Source organism: Ctenopharyngodon idella, chromosome 18 (assembly GCF_019924925.1).
Source record: "Ctenopharyngodon idella isolate HZGC_01 chromosome 18, HZGC01, whole genome shotgun sequence".
NCBI lineage: Eukaryota > Metazoa > Chordata > Actinopteri > Cypriniformes > Xenocyprididae > Ctenopharyngodon > Ctenopharyngodon idella.
Genome location: NC_067237.1, coordinates 6,813,098 through 6,834,957, shown reverse-complemented (window position 1 = coordinate 6,834,957; position 21,860 = coordinate 6,813,098). Strand labels below are relative to the sequence as shown.

General features: G+C 39.1%; 1 protein-coding gene and 1 long non-coding RNA gene across 2 annotated transcripts; one reads left to right on the top strand and one right to left on the bottom strand.

Moving 5' to 3' along the window:
• Positions 1-1,176: 1,176 nt before the first annotated feature.
• fzd9b (frizzled class receptor 9b) lies at positions 1,177-3,877 on the bottom strand. The gene has a single exon (XM_051870968.1). The coding sequence runs from the start codon at positions 3,369-3,371 to the stop codon at positions 1,623-1,625; it is 1,749 nt and encodes a 582-aa protein (XP_051726928.1). The 5' UTR covers positions 3,372-3,877; the 3' UTR covers positions 1,177-1,622.
• A 246-nt stretch (positions 3,878-4,123) lies between these two features.
• Positions 4,124-11,356, top strand: LOC127500083 (uncharacterized). The gene is made up of 2 exons (XR_007926249.1): positions 4,124-6,290; positions 10,112-11,356. It is a non-coding gene; the product is annotated as an uncharacterized LOC127500083 (long non-coding RNA).
• Positions 11,357-21,860: the final 10,504 nt, after the last annotated feature.

Here is a 21,860-nt window from a genome sequence, read left to right as displayed (position 1 = left end):
TAAATGTTATATAAATACAATATTATAAAAATATATATGAAATATGTATGCTCATAATGCAGCGTGTTGGTTTGACATATGGATAAATTCCCTAATAATGTTTTTTTTTTTTTAAAGAAAGTGAGCTACAATGGCATACTAATGAATCATCTCAAATCCAGATCTGCAGTTACAGATGGGCAGAGGTAGGGTGAAGAAAATACAATTCAAGCAGATATCGGAGCCCTACATGCTCCGGATCAAGCGTCGGAGAAAAGTGCCTTTATTTGCATGAGTGGCTCACATCAAAGAGTGGAGGGGGAAGAGAGAAGCGACACACAACAATAGGAGAATCTGGATGTGTTTGTGTGCATGTGGTGCACCTCATTAATGAAATATAATTCCAGAACAACCTCTGTGTTTAAAGGTGATGATGTGAACGTTCGCACAGAGAAATCCAGGCTACGGTCTGTCGCTCTGCTCAGCGATTCCCTTTGAGGATGAAGGAAAGAAAACCACCAGGGATTTCTGTTCTGATAAACGCGCTCAAAGGAGAGCGTGCCCAAAGCGACTGCGTCTGTCATATGGAGGGGAATTAAAGAGAGAAAATAGAGCAAACAGCTGAAAGAAAGAAGAAGAAAAAAAAAACAGCGAACATGGAGCATAACGCGATGCAAAAACAATGTGCTAAAAACAAAAATGAGGCCTTAGCTACAAGCTTAATCTCCATGATCCAAGCTTAGTCACAACTCTGACCAATAGCCCCCTAAAAGTGACATAGATTTATTCGTGTCAGGGGCGTACAAAGCCACATAGCTTTGTGTTATTCGGGGGTAGCCCACTCTTTTGAAGGCCCCTGAAAGGGTCCCTCATGGATCGATTTGCATTTGAACTGGGGCAACCTTTCAGATGCAAACCTAGCTTTCTTCATCAAAATATTTGCATTGCTTTGACGCATTTTCTTGTTACAGTCCATGTGAAAAGTCTCACCAAGGCGCTTGTTTTTAGCTTCCACCTCTAAATAGATGCAAACACAGCCGTCCGGCACAAGTACTTAAATGAGATTGAAATAATAGTGTTACTTTGTGTAGCAACAACAAAACAAAAGTGCATTTTGTCTTTGTACAAGTAAAACGCACTTAGTTTAGCAGTTAACTCTTGAAGTGCCTACTTCAAAGAATAAACTTCAGACAACTGTTGAAAATATATAACATTTTATTATCTTCTTCAAAAAGGCACTTTTAAACACTGATCAATGCCATCTTGTGAGAAACCAAGACCAAGAAAATTAAATATATATATATATATATATACAATAAATAATGTGTCCTGAAACATTTGAACAAGTATTTAAACATATTAACAAGTCATTGAACAGCTTTTAAATGGGAACACTGTGCACTTCTCCATGCAAGTGCAGATATTTATAACTGATTAGGATGTGCATATCTGTCTCATTTATTGCTACAGCAAGCGATAATAAAATTTTCCCTTTAAGAAAGTACTGTTAATCCATTGTTTAGCTGCAATGTTGGGTTTTAAGTTTGTTTAGTTCACCATAAAGCTTCACTGAACTGCATGTCTTATTCTCACAAAGTCCACAGTACAGTACATCACAGATGAGGCCAGTTTCAGTGCTGTGCTCATACATGCGTAGGGCAGTCCGAGTAGGGATCCGTCTTGGACATGTGCAGTATGACGGCAGGTGCTTTGTAGTGGCAGTGACTAGTGCTGCAGCTCCCGCTGCAGTGCTTCCTGCAAGTCCTGTCTGTAAACTTTCTGCTACACAGCCCCTGCCAAGTCTGCAGAGTCTTGGAGCTCCAGACCCACACGCCACTGGTGATGCCCACCACCAGCGACATGAAGATCTTCAGCATGAACACGGCCACGGTGGGCACCGAAGACTCCAGAGAGCAGTCCTCGTTCCTCCGACCCGGGAATGTGGTGCACTTGCTTTGCAGCCCTCGGAATTTCCAGTAGTCCATGTTGAGCCGCTCATAGAAGTAGCAAATGATGACGCAGGTGGCGGGAACTGTGTACAGGATGGAGTAGATACCGATTTTCACCATCAGCTTTTCCAGCTTTTCCGTGTTGGTGCCTTCGGTCTTCATCACCTTCCGGATGTGGAAAAGCGCCACAAAGCCAGTCAGGATGAAAGACGTCCCAATGACAAGATAGCAGGATAGAGGCACGAGGACGAAGCCTGTTAGCGCCCCCACATCCATACTGCCCACATAGCACAGTCCGGTGAGCTCATCGCCCGCAACTTTCCGCATGGTGAGGATGACTATGGTCTTCAGGGCAGGAATGCCCCAAGCAGCCATGTGGAAGTAGCTGCTGTGCGACTCAATAGCTTCGTGACCCCATTTCTTACCAGCCGCCAGGAACCAAGTGAGGGTGAGGATGACCCACCAGATTGAGCTTGCCATGCCAAAATAGTAGAGGATGAGGAAGACTATGGTGCAACCCGTACTCTCCAGGCCTTCTTGGATGATATACAACTCGCCATTCTCACGGTCACATGCGATGTTCTCTGCCCCAGCGACGGATCGAATGATAAAGGCGACTGAGTAAACGTTGTAGCACATGGAGAGGAAGATGATGGGCCGCTCTGGGTACTGGAAGCGGTGTGGGTCTAGGAGGAAGGTTAGGACTGTGAAAGCTGTGGATACGAAGCAGAGGGTAGACCAAACCGCCATCCAAATAAAAGCAAAGTCCTTATCCTGTCTGGACCAGAACACGTCCACAGCGGACGAGCAGCGTGGAGCGCACGTCTCGCTCTTTTCCACATACTGGAACTTTTCCGGGTTTTCACAAACTCCCATGCTGCCCCCTGAGCGTCCGTTCCCAGCGCCAGGCTGCCTGGGTCTGGGCGGCACAGGCAACATGCCCTCTCCTTTCTTAGTCTCAGTTTTGGTATCATTTTCCGGGGCTTCCATGCACAGTGCGTTGGGGTCATTCCTGGTGGGCAGTTTAGAGCAGTCCAAAGAATCAGGCCAGGCATAATTAAACTTCTCCATGATGGGCGAGCACTTCTGACGTGCCTGTTCGCACATCGGACGGCAGGCGGGGATGGATGTGGACACTTGGTCCGTACACATAGGGGCATAAAGAGAGCAGAGGAAAAATCTCAAATGCACATCACAGCCATATTCCACCAGAGGGGCGAATTCATTCAGTTTAATCGCAGCTTCCCTCTGATTGTCATGGTCCATAAAGTTGGGCATTCGGGTGAGGTTGTACCCGATGCCCTGGCACATAGGGATGGTGATAGGCTCGCATTTAGCCGGTCTCCCTCTCTCCGGGTCATAAGAGCCAATCTCTAAACTGTAGGCAGCAATAACCAGCTGACACCACAGAGAAATCAGAATTTTCAAAGATGAGCCTCCCATGCTGGATTTTCAGTCACCTTGTTTTGAATGAGGTAAGTCAAGGAAAACTTTCCTGGCATATACAGTCCCAAAAGAGGATACTTTTGAGTGTTATGGGTGATTATGTAGCTCCATAAGACACTGCTTAGATTAATAGTGTTTCAATGAATATCTCACTTGTCACCCAATTAAAACGCTGAAAAATAGATAGTCCTCTGAATTAAACTTCTCTGGAAAATCCCTTTTCAAAGTCTTCATATCATATAAAAGGATGCTTAATGTCCAAGTTCGTATGTTTCTATGAAAAGCGCGCTTGCACAATCACTAAAAAACACTAATATTTCACGTCAGTCATTACCGTCATTATTAGGACAAATAAGGACATCAGGAGGAACTCAACAAGAGAAACAACAAATCTGTCCGCGTCTTCGGTTATCTCCGAACTTCTGTGAAGCGTATAGTCCGACAGCAACTCCTCTCTGTCCTCCTCACATCTCTACTGGCTCACACACTGAACTTTCGCTCTCCTCTGTCAATGTCCTCTAATACGGGGGCGGGGTATTCATGACGCACTCGCGTGGTTCCGCCCACACACTTCTGAAAAGCCAATGACGCCGAGAATGTGCCCCGCCTACTTACTACTGAAAATATATTGCGTAAATCGTGGCCCGGCCCACCAACAACACAGAAGGCGTTCAGTAAAACACAAACGCTCAATCTGGAGATTTATCCTTGGAAAAAAAAAAAAAAAATGTATGGCAATCATAGTTTTAGTCAAAATACCATGTTATTTTACGACTGCAAATTAAAATGGGATCTCATTCAAAAAAATGTAACATTTTCGAATTTCTTTCTTTATTTTTAATTATTATTACAGTAGTGGTGGCTATACAGTGGTTACTTTTAGTAACAATAATTGTAAAGATAGGCCTATTTTAGTGGAAAATACCATTTTTGAATTTTCGAAAGCTTCCGTGTAAATTGTCTAATGCAACTATTGTTTGTTTTAGCAGACTAAACTCATTTTCTTTTGCATTCCTTACAAATATATATAAATAATGTAAATCCTTGCATATGAGATTTCAACCACAGAATTAGTTGTAAAACCATAAACAGCCGAAGCTCATATAAAATGTCTCCCTGTGGCACTGATATTATGGCCTAATAAAGCAATGGCAACAGTGGAAAATTAGGGTGCAAAAGAATTTATCAAAATAGCTGCTATGATACTCAACACCTCAGGATATTACTTTCAAGGAGAGAAGTTCATTCCAAATTTAATGAAAGAAAAACAAAATCCAGACAAGAAACTTTAATTATAAAAAACAAGTAGGCCTGATCTGTCACAGATTTCAATAAACTTTGTATTTTATTAAACATCATGATTTACACTGGAAAATCCCACATCCCGAGATTCCTGTAAAAGAAAAAGATAATTATTACCATCTAGTGGCTATACAATGTACAACACTTACACATAGAAAGGCAACAAATGAGACTTCCAACCAACGTAAGCTTTCTTAAATCTAACTCAAATGTAAAGAATGTCAAAAAATGTTTATAGCCTACTAATATAGAACAAATATGTTTAAAATCATCTGCCTCTTTCATTCCAAACTCATTAATCATAGGCTGACCTCAGTTCTCAAGCCAAACAGGCCAGATTCGAATCCCTTCTGTTTGATGTGGTTACAGTGGGCATTTAAACCTTTTCACCCGCGGTGTTAGATTGTGAGCAGTTATCAGATTTGGATTTGGCATACTAAGCTTCACTTAGTCTGAAAGAGCACAGAGTGATTCTGATACCCCTCCAGCTCGGGAAGGAAATACATACCAGACAGAGCGATTTTTATCACCCACAGCATTTGCATGTCAGACCCAAATCCAATCCAATTTTGGTAAAATGAACTTCAATTTTACATTTACGTAATTTTATTCAAAAGCAACTGACATTGCATAACAGTTCATGCATTCCCTGGGAATCAAACCCATGATCTTTGTGTTGTTAGCGTCATGTTCTGCTGGAACATTTTACTGATCAATACATGTTTTTGTTCTCTGTCTTGACAGAAAAAATAAACCCATTTTGAAAGTGTAGGGTCCTCTCAGGTGCCACACTCTCTCTGTCTCTGTGTATGGAGCCTCCCAAGGACTGATATGAGATTATTATCAGGTAACACAATTCTCCATGTTTTCATGCCACCTATCAGAAACATATCCATCCTTTTAATCTTATCTGAGCGCTCAGGCATACCTCTGTGTTCTCGACTGACACGAAATGTGTCTTTAAAAAACAACCCCACCAGACTCACAGTCTTGACGTCACCGCTACAAGCAAGCCTCCAGGACCGATCAAATTGAGAAGTAGGGCGACTTGCCTAAAGACTTTACAAATTGTGGGTGACAGATGGAGGCCCTAATTAGAGCTCACCCAACTGTGAATTAAGGTGATGTGAGATCATGTCATGACACCATATCCTGTTTGGGAAGCTGTGCCATGGTGGTATCTCTCTCATTCAAGCTAATGGAGCTCAGAGCACTTAGGCTGTCACTATTTATCAAAACGGCCACCGTGTCCTGTGACTCCGCTGCACTGGACTGCACATTTTGTGGTTGGAAGTCCTGCATCATCAGTGTTCACGTTTCTTGTTTGCGTTGTACGTGAATAGAGAAAGAGTATTGAGGACACTCTCTCAGGACGCTGACATAATGGAAGTGTGGGTGCTTCTTAAAATACGATGGAAATCACAAGGCCCGATGCCGTCTGCTGCATGGGACAGTGTGACCGCTGAGGGTGGTGTTGATGTGGAGTGTGTGTCGGGCGGTTTGACACGTGGCAGGGTAAGATATCTGTGTCTGAATGGAGCAGAGCCTGACCCAGGATAAGAGAGGTATGAGGACAATGCCATCAGCTGGAATTAAGAGAGGGGAGGCGGATGGGTAAGGCAATCACACTCCTTTCCATTGCATTGCAACTTATTATAAGCTTGAGAAGAGCTCTAAACATAACCTGCAATACAAAGTGTACCCAAAAAGTATTTAGACACTTGAGCCACAATAAAAATGTCTAAATGTTATTGCATTAGATACAAAATATCAACCTTTGTAAAAAAAAAAAAGAAAAAAAAGAAAAAGAAGTTTGCTTAATTGTATTGAATGTGCATTTGTAGTGCACATAAAAAGTATACTGTAAAAAATTCCACCTATTTCAACTGAGTGTTGTGGGAGCTGAACGAGGCCGCTGGAGCAATTTCGCAAAACACGCCGCGAGCAGCGGAACTTTTATTATGCCACAGTCGCCGGCGCCGCTTCCGCTTTTCTGGTCATGCGTATGAGGTAACGCAGCTCTGTTTATCATGTTAGATACATTTGAGTGTGTTGAAAATTATGTTATAACACTACTCTGTGCGTTCGCTCGGCGGCTGCTGTGAGACACTGTTGCACACTGCAGTAAGATAGATCGATTTTAAAATATCATATTAAATGCTGGATGGCTTGTGTTGATAAATGGCATGCAATTCATTTTAAAACGTATTGTATGATGGAGAAAATGCTGTATTACTGTTACTAAAAATAAAGCTGCATCTGATTATGCTATGTTAGCTACTTGACAAAATAGTGTTTTTCTCTGAGGCATGGTAAAGCATAGTACTCGCAAAAAATCAAGGAAATTAGATTTAAACAAGACTAAACATGTTGAGCTATATAACAATAATTAGTTTTCTGTCTATAAATATATCAAAACAGTTGTTCCCTTGTCTATTAAAACATGTAAATATTAAAGCGTCTTTTGTGTTTCCATGGTTTCTACAAAATAAAACTGGAAACCGAGGGTAACGCGGGTATGACGCAATTGACAGGCGACTCCTCACACGTCCCGGAGCCTTGGTTAAAATTGCAATTTTCTCACGATTTACAAATAGTTGCAAACATTTGGGATATTGTAAGTACTCAAGTGAACAAAATATATAACAATGGTCTAGTGGTTTTTGGACATTTTACTGCAAAATTCTTACATATTGCACCTTTAAAGGATTAGTTTACTTTAAAATGAAAATTACCCCAAGATTTACTCACCCTCAAGCCATCCTAGGTGTATATGACTTTCTTCTTTCTGATGAACACAATCGGAGTTATATTAATAAATATCTTGACGCATCCGAGCTTTATAATGGCAGTGAATGGGACCAACAAGTATGAAGCTGGAGAAAGTGCATCCATCCATTATAAACATACTCCACACGGCTCCGGGGGGTTAATAAAGGCCTTCTGAAGCAAAGCGATGCATTTGTGTAAAAAAAAAAAAATCCATATTTAACAAGTTATAAAGTAAAGTATCTAGCTTCCACCAGACCACCTTCCGTATTCAACTTACGAATAAAGTGCAATGCCTCTCGCGGTTCAAAACTTACACTACGTCCTACACCTTCCGTATTCAACTGACGCATTACATTTATATTTTACTTTATAACTTGTTAAATATGGATATTTTTCTTACACAAATGCATCACTTCGCTTCAGAAGGCCTTTATTAAGCCCGTGTGGAGTACGTTTATGATGGATGGATGTACTTTCTTGAGCTTCATACCCATTGGTCCCATTCACTGACATTATAAAGCTTTGATTAATATAACTCAGATTGTGTTCATCAGAAAGAAGAAAGTCATATACACCTAGGATGGCTTGAGTGTGAGTAAATCTTGGGGTAATTTTCATTTTAAAGTGAACTAATTCTTAATTACTACTATGGGTCAAAAAAGCACTGTAAAGTTCAGATATAATTGCATTTGATATAAATTTACATTATAATACATTTCTATTTAATTGCATTTTAATACATAATTACAATACATTTAGTTTGTACTTACTGTAAGTATTCTTTTATAGTATATTATTTCCATAATAATAAGTATTCTTTTTTAAAGGATACTAAAGAGTACTTATTTTTCACAAGTGAAACCATTTTAAAGAACGATACAGTGGCATGTACAGTACTCTGTGGACATATTTAAATCTTCAGTGTAATCTTTTGTCAGTTAATATAAAATAAATGAAATAAATGGTGGGATTAACCATATTATTGCACAGCAGCAAAATTCAGTTGTACAGGGGAGGATGGAATATTTAAAGAGGAAAGAGAAACAGAGGGGACAGATTATCTCTCAAAGCTCCTTAAAACTGACTCAAATGGAGTTGAAAATGACACTTTGGCCATGGCGTGTGCAGAGAGCAATGGTCTCATTCAAGAAATGAGAGAGCAAAAACATTACGCATCATCTACAAATATGAATCTTATGAAACCTGGCAAGAACCTGTCCAGGTTATATTTTGCAAAAGGAAAATGAAGTGTATTTCATGACCTCATGTGGATTTTTTCTTTTTTGCACTGTGACAATTAAACACAAATTTTTTCATTATTCTCAGTGATGATTCTCATAACATAACATGTTATACAACAGTTAAAAAGGTGATTCAAATGATCAAAAATGTATTTAATTTAAAACTGCAGACATTAAAGAGAGTATAACATGAACTGCCATAAAGTATAAATGCTTAGTTTAAACAAAACAATCATAAAAAAATAATAATCATAATAATACATTTGCACTGATGAGAATTTTGGGAAAAATGTGCTTTATTTTCATGTCAGAATTAAAATGGTCATGTTGGCTGTTATAAAGCACATAAAGAAGGAGTAAAGAAACAAAAACAGTCTTTAATGATAAGTCCAAAAAGGAAACACAAGGGAATAACGTAACAACCACATTAACATTGACGATACCAGAGATTGTATATACTAGGGAGATGAGAGGGTCTGTATCTCTTACCATTGGAGAAAGCGTAACGGCTAACTTAATCATGTGCTCACCTCTCAGCCTATCGTGTAATGGCAGTGACATCAGTCGCAACATTCCCTAGTCTGCCTTCTCTTAAAAAAATAAATTTTTATCAAGCTAAAATCTACATACAGTTCCCAACGAAAGTATTGTTTATTGTAAAACATGCTGAAGATTAGCAAACAGGCTGTTGATTAATTAAATGATTAGCTATTTCCCCACAAAAGCTGTTTAATCAGCATAGTGAAGCCTCTCATGCATTGACATCCATTCAAAAAACAGCCTCTGATCTCCTTCCCTGCGTACCGCCGGGGCGGAGCGTTAGCATTAGCCGTTACGGTTTTTTGGCTAAAGGTTGCAGGCTTGCCTTTCAGTGGCTTTGACAATACCATACAAAGAACTGAACAAAACACAGGGATTAAATACACGGGGAGTGTAATCAAGGATAAAACAGAACAGGTGTGGGAACTGATTAACAACCAGGGAAACTAACTAGAGAACTAACTAAGGCAGACAAAACAGGAGAAATGAAACTAAAACGGACTACACGTTACAAAAATAAACAATGCAAGATATATATTTTTTGTCTTTTGATTTTAGGGTGAAATGTGACCTGAACGTGACCTTAATTAACTCACAAGTTTTCTGAGATTCACCCATATTCACACTCTCATGTCATAATTGAGACACTATTAATTAACACATATACCAGCAAATATGTTGTCGTCACAGCTCCACTTCCTGTAAATAAAAGGCAGTATTCATATCCAAGTCAGCTATGACTTCACTCTTGTCAGAAAAACAGGGATTTGATTTCACAGCTGTTCAGGTGTCACATACTAATACTAAGACAATAGAAGTGTCTTTGTAATTGCACCCTGTCCCATATGATTATATGTCTCTCTTTCTCTCTTAAACACACAGTGTAAGACAACGCGTGGAGGAGTGTGGCAAAACCTGATGGATTACCGTGATTAAAACTGAGTGTAACAGGAGAACTGCTCTCTCACATCTGGAGACATACACACACACACACACACACACAAAGCACAATGCTAACCCTGTTTGAGCTAGCGTTATGTAATTGCCTGCTCTAGTCACACTGTCTTGCAGTATAAATTGTATAGTCTGAATGCTGTGACATGTTTCCAGATGAACGTCAATGAACTTTTGTTCAAAAGCTGGTGGCAGAGTGTTGGAGGAAAGGATTGTGGGATAAATTTATTTCGAAACAACAACATTTCTGTTCTTATTTACAAAGCAACATGACAATTGACAAATGACAATTTGACAGCCTCAGTCCCCATCCACTTTCTCTGTATGGAAAAGTACACCCTTGTGAAAAAGAAGTGTGCTTAATTGTATTGTGGACTTGTAGTGTACTTAAAATCTTAAAAGCATATTTAAAAAAAAAAAAAAAACAAAAAAAAAAAAACAGTACTTGCAGAGAATACAATAATAGTGAAATAAAAGACAACATAAGTGTATATAAAGAGAGTCCAATTTCATGACTATGATTTTATAACACTTTTGCAAGTACATGTAAACTTATTCTACTAACCCAAACCTAACAGTCTACTAATACTCTAATGAGAGGTAGTTGACATATAGGTGCAACGTTACTTATAGTCAACAGAATGTCTAAAGGGGATTAATTTACTAAAATTTACTAATTTACTAAAGCACATGTAAATTGCTTGATTATGATTTTAACTGTAGTGTGTTATTCGATCATTACACTATTACAAATGTGTAATTACAAATATAGTTCAACACATTACATAAAACTTAAAAAAAAAATGACATTAAAGTTTTTTTAGTTTAGCATAAATGCTTGTCATGCTTGTACATTCAACAGTACACTTTAACCACATTTTAAAAACAATAGAAATAACTATGCAATTTCATATAAAGATGTACTTAAAAAGCACTAAACTTCAGCTAATTGCATTTAATATAAATTTAAACTATAATACATTTTCATTTATCTGCAATTAACAGTTAATCCAGTTCGCACTTGAGTATATTCTTTTAAAATATTTCATTTTTAGTTTTAGTACTCATTAGTACTCTTTTTAAAAGTATGCTGAAGTGTACTTCTTTTTCACAGGGGACAACATTTTGCACAATTACTCTGCTCCACAGAAGAAATAAAGTCATACAGCTTTAGAACCACATGAGGGTGAGTAAATATGTTGGTATGAACTATTTTTTAAAAGGGTGGTAAGATACCAATAGAAATTATTTTGGTGCCAACTGAAGCAAATTTTGAATGTTTACAAATAGAATTTTTGCAGTTCAATTTACTTGCTCTAAAATATGGCATTACTGAGTAGTGTCCAAACAGCAAGACATTCCTTTGGGAGGAAAACCAGGGCTGTCTGCAGATCACTGACAGGGAAAGTTTGTCCCTCATCATGAGTGTGTTTGCACTGCGTCTGTCACTCTTTTTAGGGTTTGTGTGCTGATAAAGGATCTGTTTTTTTGGGATGTGTATTTAGGAGCTAGAGAAGGAGGGAAAGAGGGAGATAAATAGTGTTCTGCAGCTTCTGTGGAAGATAAACGGAAGACCAGAAATACCACTTTCCTTCAAATCTGTCCATAAGGGTGAAGTAATTTTTGGATGTTAAATTGATTTAAAAGAAAACTGAATATTTAGTAAGAATGTTCTAAAATATTAAATGGAAAACAGGGGTTTGATTCATTTTGAATAAATTTGCCACAAGACTCCTGATCATACAGTCACTGCGAGTATAAACGAAGAGTCAAGGTGTCAAAATACATAAATCAAATGCTACTGAGAGATAAGGGGTCATTTAAAACCGAAGTGAGGTCAGAGAGAGAGAGAGAGTTCAGGAGAAAATAAACCGAAAACAACGGACCGAACAAGTGAAAACGAGTGTGAGTGTTCGCAGCAGTCAGCCTTCACCTCATTGTTTTACAAAGCTGAACTTTCTGGGCAAACACACAACTGCTTTTAACCTCCCAGTGGGAGCAATGTAATGGAAATCTACACTACCGTAGCTGGACACGTGGATGGCCACATCTGTCTATCCAATGGTAAGTGCCACGTATTTACAGTACAGTAGGCAAATATGATAATAAATGTGTGTAGGGGTGTATAAAAAAGTTTACAAAATTATTTTAAAGGAGATAATGACCATTCTGGGGTGATTTTTCCACAGGTTCATGTTTCAGTAGTCTGCCTAGATGTTCCCAGAAGGGCTTATTGTTTGTGTAACTCACAGAAAAAAGGTCAAAGTATGCACATCCAAAGCGTCTTGGCCAGGTGCAAGATCAAAAAATAAATCAAATAATACAAAAAATATCTGCACACTGTTATTCTCCCTTTATTTAGAAAGGTTAAAAGTGTGAACGTTTCGGTCAAAGACCTTCGTCAGGCACACACACTTTTAAACGTTGCCACTTTTAACCTGTTCTAAATAAAGGAAGAACAACAGTGTGCAGATCTTTTTTGTATTATTTGTGTAACTCACAGGCCACACATTTTACATTTTATTTTGCTCGAACTGACAATTTTCTCACCTGATTCAATCAACAATGTTTAATTATTTACCAAAATATTTTAGTTGGAATCTTGAGGTTCATTTTGAGAAAACACATTGTCCCTTCAGAAGTGTTTCTGGCAGAAAGCATTTGAAATGATTTTAAAATTCAGTAAATGACAGAAATGTTTCATTTAACATGACCACTTATGTAATATATAAGTAAATTCTTTCTCTTTTTTTGCATTTTGTGTGGGTAACTGTGATAATCGGAATAAAAAAAGTGAAGTAAGGTTAATATTTGGCCTTTATGGATCCTGTGCAATGATACGCAGTAGTTGGTGTTTTGCATCCTTCAACAGTTTGGGATCAGAAAGATTATTTTTTATCATAAGTGACCGTAAAGATCATAGATCATAAGTGATAGTAAAGCATTTATAATGTTAAAGATCAAAGATCCTAAAAAAAAATCACCGTTTCCACAAAAAAATATTAAAGTGCCCTTATTATGCTATTTTAAAGGTTCTTAATTTAGTTTTGGGGGTCTCCAAATAGGATTACATAAATCAAAGGTCAAAAACGCTTGAATTTTCTCATAATACACATTGCAGCATCACCTCATTCCTCAAAGTATCTGAAAACGGTTTGTTTCTCTAAACCCCTCCATTCAGAGAGCCTGCTCTGCTCTGATTGGTCAGATGGCCCAGTCTGTTGTGATTGGTCTACTGCTTACAGTGCATGTCAGAAACGAAACAGCCATTACCATATTTGAATTTCATTTCTGAATTTCAGCTCCGGCTCTTCCAGGCCTCAGTTACTACTACAGTGTTTGAGGTCCGGTCAAAGTGAGACCATAGAAGAGCATAGGCTGGCATTATGCAAATTTGTTACATTGTTACATAGGTATGTAACAGGAAGTGAGACTGGAATTGCTGATCACTCATTTCAGCAGTTCAGAATCGATTCCTTCTTTTAGGAGACAATAACTTTACTTGTTGTGCACTTTGCAGACGTTTTACTTTCACAAACCGCTCTATTACACATACATGAAAGGTAATATTCGAAAAAGAATAATAGGGTTTTTAGTGTTGATAATAATAAGAAATGTTTCATGACCACAAAATCAGCATATTAGAATGATTTCTGTAGGATTATGTGACACTTCAGCTTTGCCATCACAGGAATTAATCCAAGATTGAAACATTTATATTTATATTTATATTACATTTGTATTTACATTTATATTTTATACTAGGTAATCATACGCTTTAAAAATCATATTTGCATAGAAAACCTGAAGTAATGTGATAGTGATGATCAACATTAATGTTGACATTCTGATTACTAAGTGCCAACCTGATGCATCCTTTGACTGGAGTGGAAAAAGCGAACAGCGGTCTCTCTATTTCTCTCCCTCTTACTCGTCTTGTCTTTCCATCAGCTCCTTTGATCAGCATTTCATATTAGAGGGGGGCTGATTCAGCTTTGAGACTCCAGCATAAATCATATACTTGGCTGTCAGAGGCCACATGAATAACAGTCCAATCATCTCAGTTAACTAACACATGCGGTTCATCCCTGCCCTCCCAACAGCCATCAGCACCTGGCGCAAGAGAACTCACACTCACACATAAGAGACACACTGTACTATCCGTGTTTTGTCACACACACTCACACCCACATTTCAATTCCTCACCGCTATCACGCACGAGAGACCTATTAATAAGACCGAAATAGCAGCAGATATGGGAAGACAGTGGACACACTATCTACACTGTCAGTTTTTGTTTGCACATACAACTAACTTTCTTCCTGCTTTTTGGATTCTTGTAATAAGAAATGTGTCTTTGGTTGGTAAGAATTTTTAATGTTTTTGAAAGAAGTTTTTTATGTTTACCATTTATTGAATCAATAATACAGTAAGGAATAGTAAAATTGGGAAATATTATTACAATTTAAAATATCTGTTCTCTATTTTTATATATTAATGTAATTTATTCATTTGATGGCAAAGCTGAATTTTCAGCATCATTACTTCAGTCTTAAGTGTCACCTGATCATTTCTTATTATCCATATTGAAAACGGTTGTTTTTGCGGAAACTTGTACTTTTTTTTTTAACTTTGATGAACAGAAAGTAGAAATCTTTCGCACCAATGTAAAGTCTTGCAGTTGTTCACATACAGTAAGAATATAGAGCAATAAAATGAACATGGATAATAACTAATAATGGTGGAAATATTTGTTGAGTTCATATTGAAATCTTGTGATTTCAATATGAAGTCTTCAGTATCTCTGTAAATCTCTCTAAATCTGTGGTTAAATTTGCAGACAATGCATTGTGAGAGTAATATGTAGTCTGTGTACAGGCAGCCTTGGGACTGGTGGCCAAACATGGTGGCTATCTTCACAGAATGATTAAAATAAATGACCCCTTCCAAACACACATACACACACCTGAACACATAATGCATTCCAACTGTTCAAGTAAGACCCCTCCATACTTTTACTATCACACACACACACACACACACACCCCACCCTGATGGATTGTTAGCGCTTCTGTCGAGCCATGCAAGGCCTATTAATAACGTGTGGATGGACTGAAGAGTCAGGTGGCCCAAGGGGGAGACATCCCGACATGGGGCCCACCGAAGAGGCCTACTACTCAGTTACTGAATGACAAACAGCCCCTTGGACAGATCCAGAGAGTTGCTGTTAACCTGCATTACAGGCCAGGAGAGGTGTCAGTGTTAAAGGCTCTTTATGCTGTCAGTACAAGATCTACTCAGTGAGCAATAACTATATTAAACCGTGAGACAGACAGCACATGTCTACATGCCATTATAATGATGCAGCATTTGAAAAGTACTACTTTGATCACCTTAGCAATCATATTGTATTGCAATGCCCTACCAACACCCTAGAACACCTAAGATACTACAAAGCAACATCCTGGCAACCATCCAGAACACCTTAGTATTTGTCCCAAAAACAACTCAAACCATCCTAGCAACCACACTTGCCAACCATGCAGAAGATTACCTTAGAAACTACATAACAACGCCCTGGCAACCACTCAGAAAACCCTAAAAATTGCATAGTAATGCTCTACAACCCAAACACATTAGCAACCATGTACAGTAACAACAACAAACCAGAACACCCTTTCAATGACTTTGAAACCACTTTAAAATATCAGTAAAGCAACACCCTAACAACTACTGGGAACACCATAGCAATCAAATAGCAACCCCCCTTTCGACCACTCAGAAAACTTTAGTGTGTTTGACATAGCAACATAGCAACACTCTGGCAACCACCCAAAACAGCATAGCAATGCCCTAGTAACCACATAGCAACACCCTTTTAACTACTCAGACCATGTGTGGTTGACATAGCAATGCCCTGGCAACCACCCAAAACACCCAAGAAACTACAGCATACAGTACAGTTGGCAAGAATATTTTCTTCAGAACTGCCTGCACATATCTTGATTTCAGTAGCAAGAGTGTGAGGCTTCTGTTTTTGTCACATGCCACATGTGTTTTCCACCAGGGCCCCTAAGCATGTTGTAAGATTACACACACACACCGATGATGCCATCAATCATATAGCAAATGAGACAGACAAAACTGAGTGGACTGACTGGCCTAACACTCACCTCTGTGTGCGCGCGCACACACACACACACACACACATGCACTGGGGCTTTCCATAGACATAATAATTTTTATACTGTACAAACCGTATATTCTATTCCATAACCCTACCCCTAAACACAACCCTCACAGAAAGCTTTCTGCATTTTTACATTAAAAAAAAGATTTATAAGCTGTTTTCCTCATAGGGAAAAATATCTCCCCAAGACCAAAATTTTACAAAAAATTTCAAGACATTTTCCCCACAACATAGGGAATCCCCCCCCCCCCCCCTCCCCACACACGTTTGGACCCCCTTCATTTATTCATGAGAACTCATGTTTAATGTTAAATAAAAAAAAAATGCTTGTGGAAATATCACTATGTTAACTTTTTCTCCCCTTTTTCTGCGGAACAAGGTCTCCTTTAGAACGACTGATAATTTATCTAGTGTTTCCTTTCACGGAGCTCAGAAAAAACGAAGGCCTGGAAACATGGGAGTGTGGGTCAGAAAGGTTCTCAAAACCTCAAATCCACAAACTCTTCCTGGTCTTCAGCTGCAGACCCATGGGGGAACAACCTCATAACTGTGTCTCCTTACTGAACATGAAAATACGAATCAATCAATGCAGCCATTAGGAGCTGGATCGCTGCAGCGTCTCGTTAGTCATTCTTATGACTTTTACACAGCGTTTCTTGACCAGACAAGCTGTTACCCTTGGAGGTGGATCATGTTGTTTTATGCATTTGAAGGCATTGTGGAAAACCACTAAACTAAAGCATTTACTTCCTCCTCATGTTTCACAAAACTGAGAAAACTCTTTATTTAAAAACCTAGAACAGGAATTCTTGGCTGCATAGTGGTAGTTGCTTCCAAGGTCACAAGAAATATGATGGAGATGTATATTATGACAGGTAGGCCTATGTTTTATTATTATATATCATCTTTTATCCAAAAGTGTGATTTTGAAATTCCGTTTGATAATGAAGAACCACCTTACTTGGATTTAAAGTTTGACAGTAGTTTAGCCATATATTTAGTCTACCTTTGTAAAAAAGAAGTGTGCTTAACTGTATTGAATGTGGACTTGTAGCATAAAAGTATATTTTTGAAAAACTGTACTTGCAGATAATATAATATTAGTGAAAAAAAAAATTTAAAGTGAAAATGTATTTAAAGAGAGGACACTTTCATGACCATGTTTCTTAACACTCTGATGTCAAATTAAATGTTTTACTTCAATGTACATTTTTTTTTCATTGTTTTAATGATCTTGTAACATACTCGGCAAGGATGAGCAGAAAAAGGGATTAGTTATAGTCCTTTAATTAAATGAAACACAATTATCCTGGAATCACAAGAGTACCATACGAGGAACAGAACTCAGGACTTAAATACTAAGGAGATAACAATTAACTAAATAAGCCACAGCTGATAATTATAAGTAATCATAGAAACAAACAGGTTCATAATCAGAAACCAAGGAAACCGAAACTAAACAGAGCAGGGAAACAGGAACTAAGGGGAAAAAAAAACAGAACATTAAAATAAGAGTCCATAACTGTGACAGTACTCCCCCCTCCCGGAAGGCATGTCATCGCGCCATAATAGATATTTGGAGTGTGGAGGGAGGGGGCTTTGGAGGAGGGTGTAGAGCTAGTGATGGACAGGGATAAGGAAGAGTCGGTGGAGAGAGACACCATGGTGGAGCTGATGGCAGAAGGAGCCAGAGTCAAGCTTTTAAATGCCTGGGTGGAACCCGGGGATTGACTGACAGAAGCAGAACCAGGGTGCATGAAGAAATCAGCAGAGCAGAGAGGCTGATGGACCAGGGTGACATCCACAACCTGGAAGCCCAGGGTAGAGCTGCTGGCTTGTGGGACTGAGGCGAAGACAGGGGCTCAGCAGACCGGGGCAATGACGGAGGGAGTGAGGAAGACGGGGAAGCTGGTGGAAAGGAGAAGCTTGGTGGAGCCGAAGGGATGGAGGGTCGAGGTGAAGCTGGACACCCGTAAGTCCGTGGCAGAGCGATGACTAACTGAGGCTGAGCCAGAAGGATGAGGGAGCCAAGAGGAGTCCTAGGGCTGACGGACCATGGTGAAGATGAGGGAATGCAGAGCAGGGGTGAAGCCAAAGTGCTAACAGTTCGAGGTGGAGACATGGGCCTGGAGGTCTGAGGTGAAACCAGGGACTCAACCTCATGCCAAGCTGGTGGAAGCCCGAGACGGAGCCGAAGAGCCACACAGTGTTAGCAGCGAGGGCAGAGCCGAGGATCAGGATGACTCCAGAGGAGCCGACGGATCCAGGGGACTACACGTAACAAGCGAAGGAGATGGGACCAAGAAGTTGGGTGGGAACATTGAAGGAGAAAGGTCTCAGGACTGAACCGGAGCATCTAGACAGCCAGACGGGACTGGCAGAAAGGGCATCACTTCAAGGGTGGGGATTCAGGAGTGAACTGGATCCGCAGACCACAGGTCTATAAGGCAGTGGTCTGCTCCTGGCTCTGGGATGGACTGGGCAATGCAGTTCAACTCCGGGATGACCTAGGTGGCAGGCTCAGGCTCATGATGTGTGGCATACGTGGCGCTGATGGGCTTCTCCTCTTGCTCGCAGATGGAGAGAGGGGAACCGCTGTCCCGTAGTACCCACCCCAAGTACACCACCAGCGTCCTCCACTCGAGGAGAATGAGACACACTGCTGGTGAGTCAATCACTTAACTATACTCATTTTGAGGGTCCGGTATTCTGTAACATACTCAGCAAGGATGTGCAGAAGAAGGGATTAGCTATAGTCTTTTAATCAAATGAAGCAATTATCCAGGAATTACAGGAGTAAACAAAGGCAGCATAATAGCTTGTGTAAATACACACAAGACAATACCGGACGAGGAACAGAACCAAAGTCAGGACTTAAATACTAAGGAGATAACAATGAACTAAATAAGACACAGCTGATAATTATAAGTAACCATATATACAAACAGGGACATAATAAGAAACCAAGGAAACCCAAACTAAACAGAGCAGGGAAACAGGAACTAAGAGAAACAAAACAGAACATCAAAATAAGAGTCCATAACCATGACAGATCTTTTGTCATGATTTAAAGAAGTACACTTATTTTGATGTGTTGACTAACATACTAAAGCACAAATGAAGTGTTTGATTATAATGTGAACTGTAGGGTGTTATTTAATATTAAATTTAAAGTTCCTATGTTTTAAATGTACTAAATTGCAACCTTATCATTACAAATGTGTAATTACAAATATATTTAAATACAATACAACATATAAATTACACTAAAATATATTTTAGTTTACCATAAACAGTACAGTTCGGCAGTCAGTACACTTAATTTTATACATACAGTTTAAAGACAATAGAAGTAATTACATATAAAGAAAAGTCAACTTATGCGAGTCAAAAAGCACTTTAAAGTTCAATAAACTGCATTTAATATACATTTAAACTATGATACATTTTTATTTAATTTCAACTGACATGCAATTAAGTGTCTGAAAACATTACATTCAGTTCACACTTAAATATATTCTATTAAAGTACACTCACCACCGACCACTTTATTAGGTACACCTGTTCAACTGCTTGTTAACGCAAATATATAATCAGCCAATCACATGGCAGAAACTCAATGCTTTTAGGCATGTAGACATGGTCAAGACGATCTGCTGAAGTTCAAACTGAGCATCAGAATGGGGAAGAAAGATGATTTAAGTGACTTTAAACATGGCATATTTCTTGGTGGCAGATGGGCTGGTCTCATTACAATTGATGTATGCAGAAAAGCATCTCTGAATGCACAACAAGTTGAACCTACAGCAGCAGAAGAACACACCAGATGCCACTACTGTCAGCTAAGAACAGAAAACTGTTAAAAGGGCTCACCAAAATTGCACAATAGAAGATTGGAAAAATGTTGCCTGGTTGGAAGAGTCTTGATTTCTGCTGCAATATTCAGATGTTTAGGTCACAATTTGGTGTAAACAATGTAAATGAGAGCATGGATCCATCCTGCCTTGTATCAGTGGTTCAGGCTGCTGCTGGTGGTGTAATGGTGTGTGGGATATTTCCTTGGCACACTTTGGCACACAATTGAGCATTGTTTAAATGCTTACCTGAGTATTGTTACTGCCCATGTCCATCCCTGACCTCAGTGTACCCATCTTCTTATGGCTACTTCCAGCAGGATAACGCACCATGTCACAAAGCTCAAATAATCTCAAACTGGTTTCTTGAGCATGACAATGAGTTCACTATACTCAAATGGCCTCCACAGTCACCAGATCTCAACCTAATGGAGCAACTTTGGGATGTGGTGGAAAGGGAGATTCGCATGTGGATGTCAATATGGACCAAAATCTCTGTTTCCAGCACCTTGTTGAATCTGTGCCACAAAGAATTAAGGCAGTTCTAAAGGCAAAAGGGGGTTCAACCCAGTACTACCAAGGTGTGCAGGTGGCCGGTGCGTGTATATTATTTCCATAATAATTACACTTTTTAAAAGTATGATAAAGTGTATTTCTTTTTCACAGTGGTTCTAAAACTATATGATTGCATTGTGACTCTATACATGAGTTTGACCTCAATAATGTCAATTATCATTGGTTCTTGTGCATCTCATAACAGCAGGGTGGTGTGTTGAATGGCTTTAAAATAAAAATCACCACTCACATTCAGTGTATGTTATAAAAAAAAATAAATAAAAAAAAAAGCTCAGATATTCAGTAAAATATCTTGGGTAATATTTTTGTACCACAGAATAAGTCATACTAGTTTGGAGTGACATAGTAAATGTTGACATATAGTATATCACAAACATAAAGCTAATACATGCAAATATATATTCTCAGGTCACCAACAAAGCAGACTTTCCTAGAATATAAAGACATGTACAAACACGCAATCCAGCTTACTGCCATGAGAGCCTTTGCATAAGGAGCGTGCTTTGAATCGGGCCCCTTTTCTCTCTCTGTATGTTTTTCTAAGAGCAGGAAACTCATAAAAAGCACAGGTTTCTAAATTACTGTCACTCAAAGGGCTCCTTTCTTGCTTCCCTCCACTCCTTTCCTTCCCTCTATACCTTACAGTTCTCTACCTTTCACTTCATTTACTCAAACCAGAGTCTCCCTCTCTCTTTTTCTGTCCTCTGGCCCTGGAGGTAGAAGAGTAAACAGTGGAACCCCAGCCTGAATAAAGACTTGATTCTTCTCTTGCGTGTTAAAAATGGATACAAAGGCAAATCTGTATGATAATTTCTGGCATATGGTGGCAGTGGCCAGAAAGGCACTGTTGTTCCTTGTTCTCTTGCAAGTATAAAAAACTAACTTAAAGTAGCAGCTCTCCTAACTTAACTACATTTTTTCAGTAGCGGTGACAGTAGCACAGCTTTTTCAGAATTTTGTGGCTTTTCTAGCTTTCCTAGAACAAACATTCTTTCTCATATATAAGGCTGGGAAGTCTGGATTGTCTGGACAATTCTTGGAAATGAACCTGTTTACA

Bases quoted from the DNA above. Each gene is read 5' to 3' on its own strand.
- fzd9b (XM_051870968.1), bottom strand. From the start codon at position 3,371: ATGGGAGGCTCATCTTTGAAAATTCTGATTTCTCTGTGGTGTCAGCTG.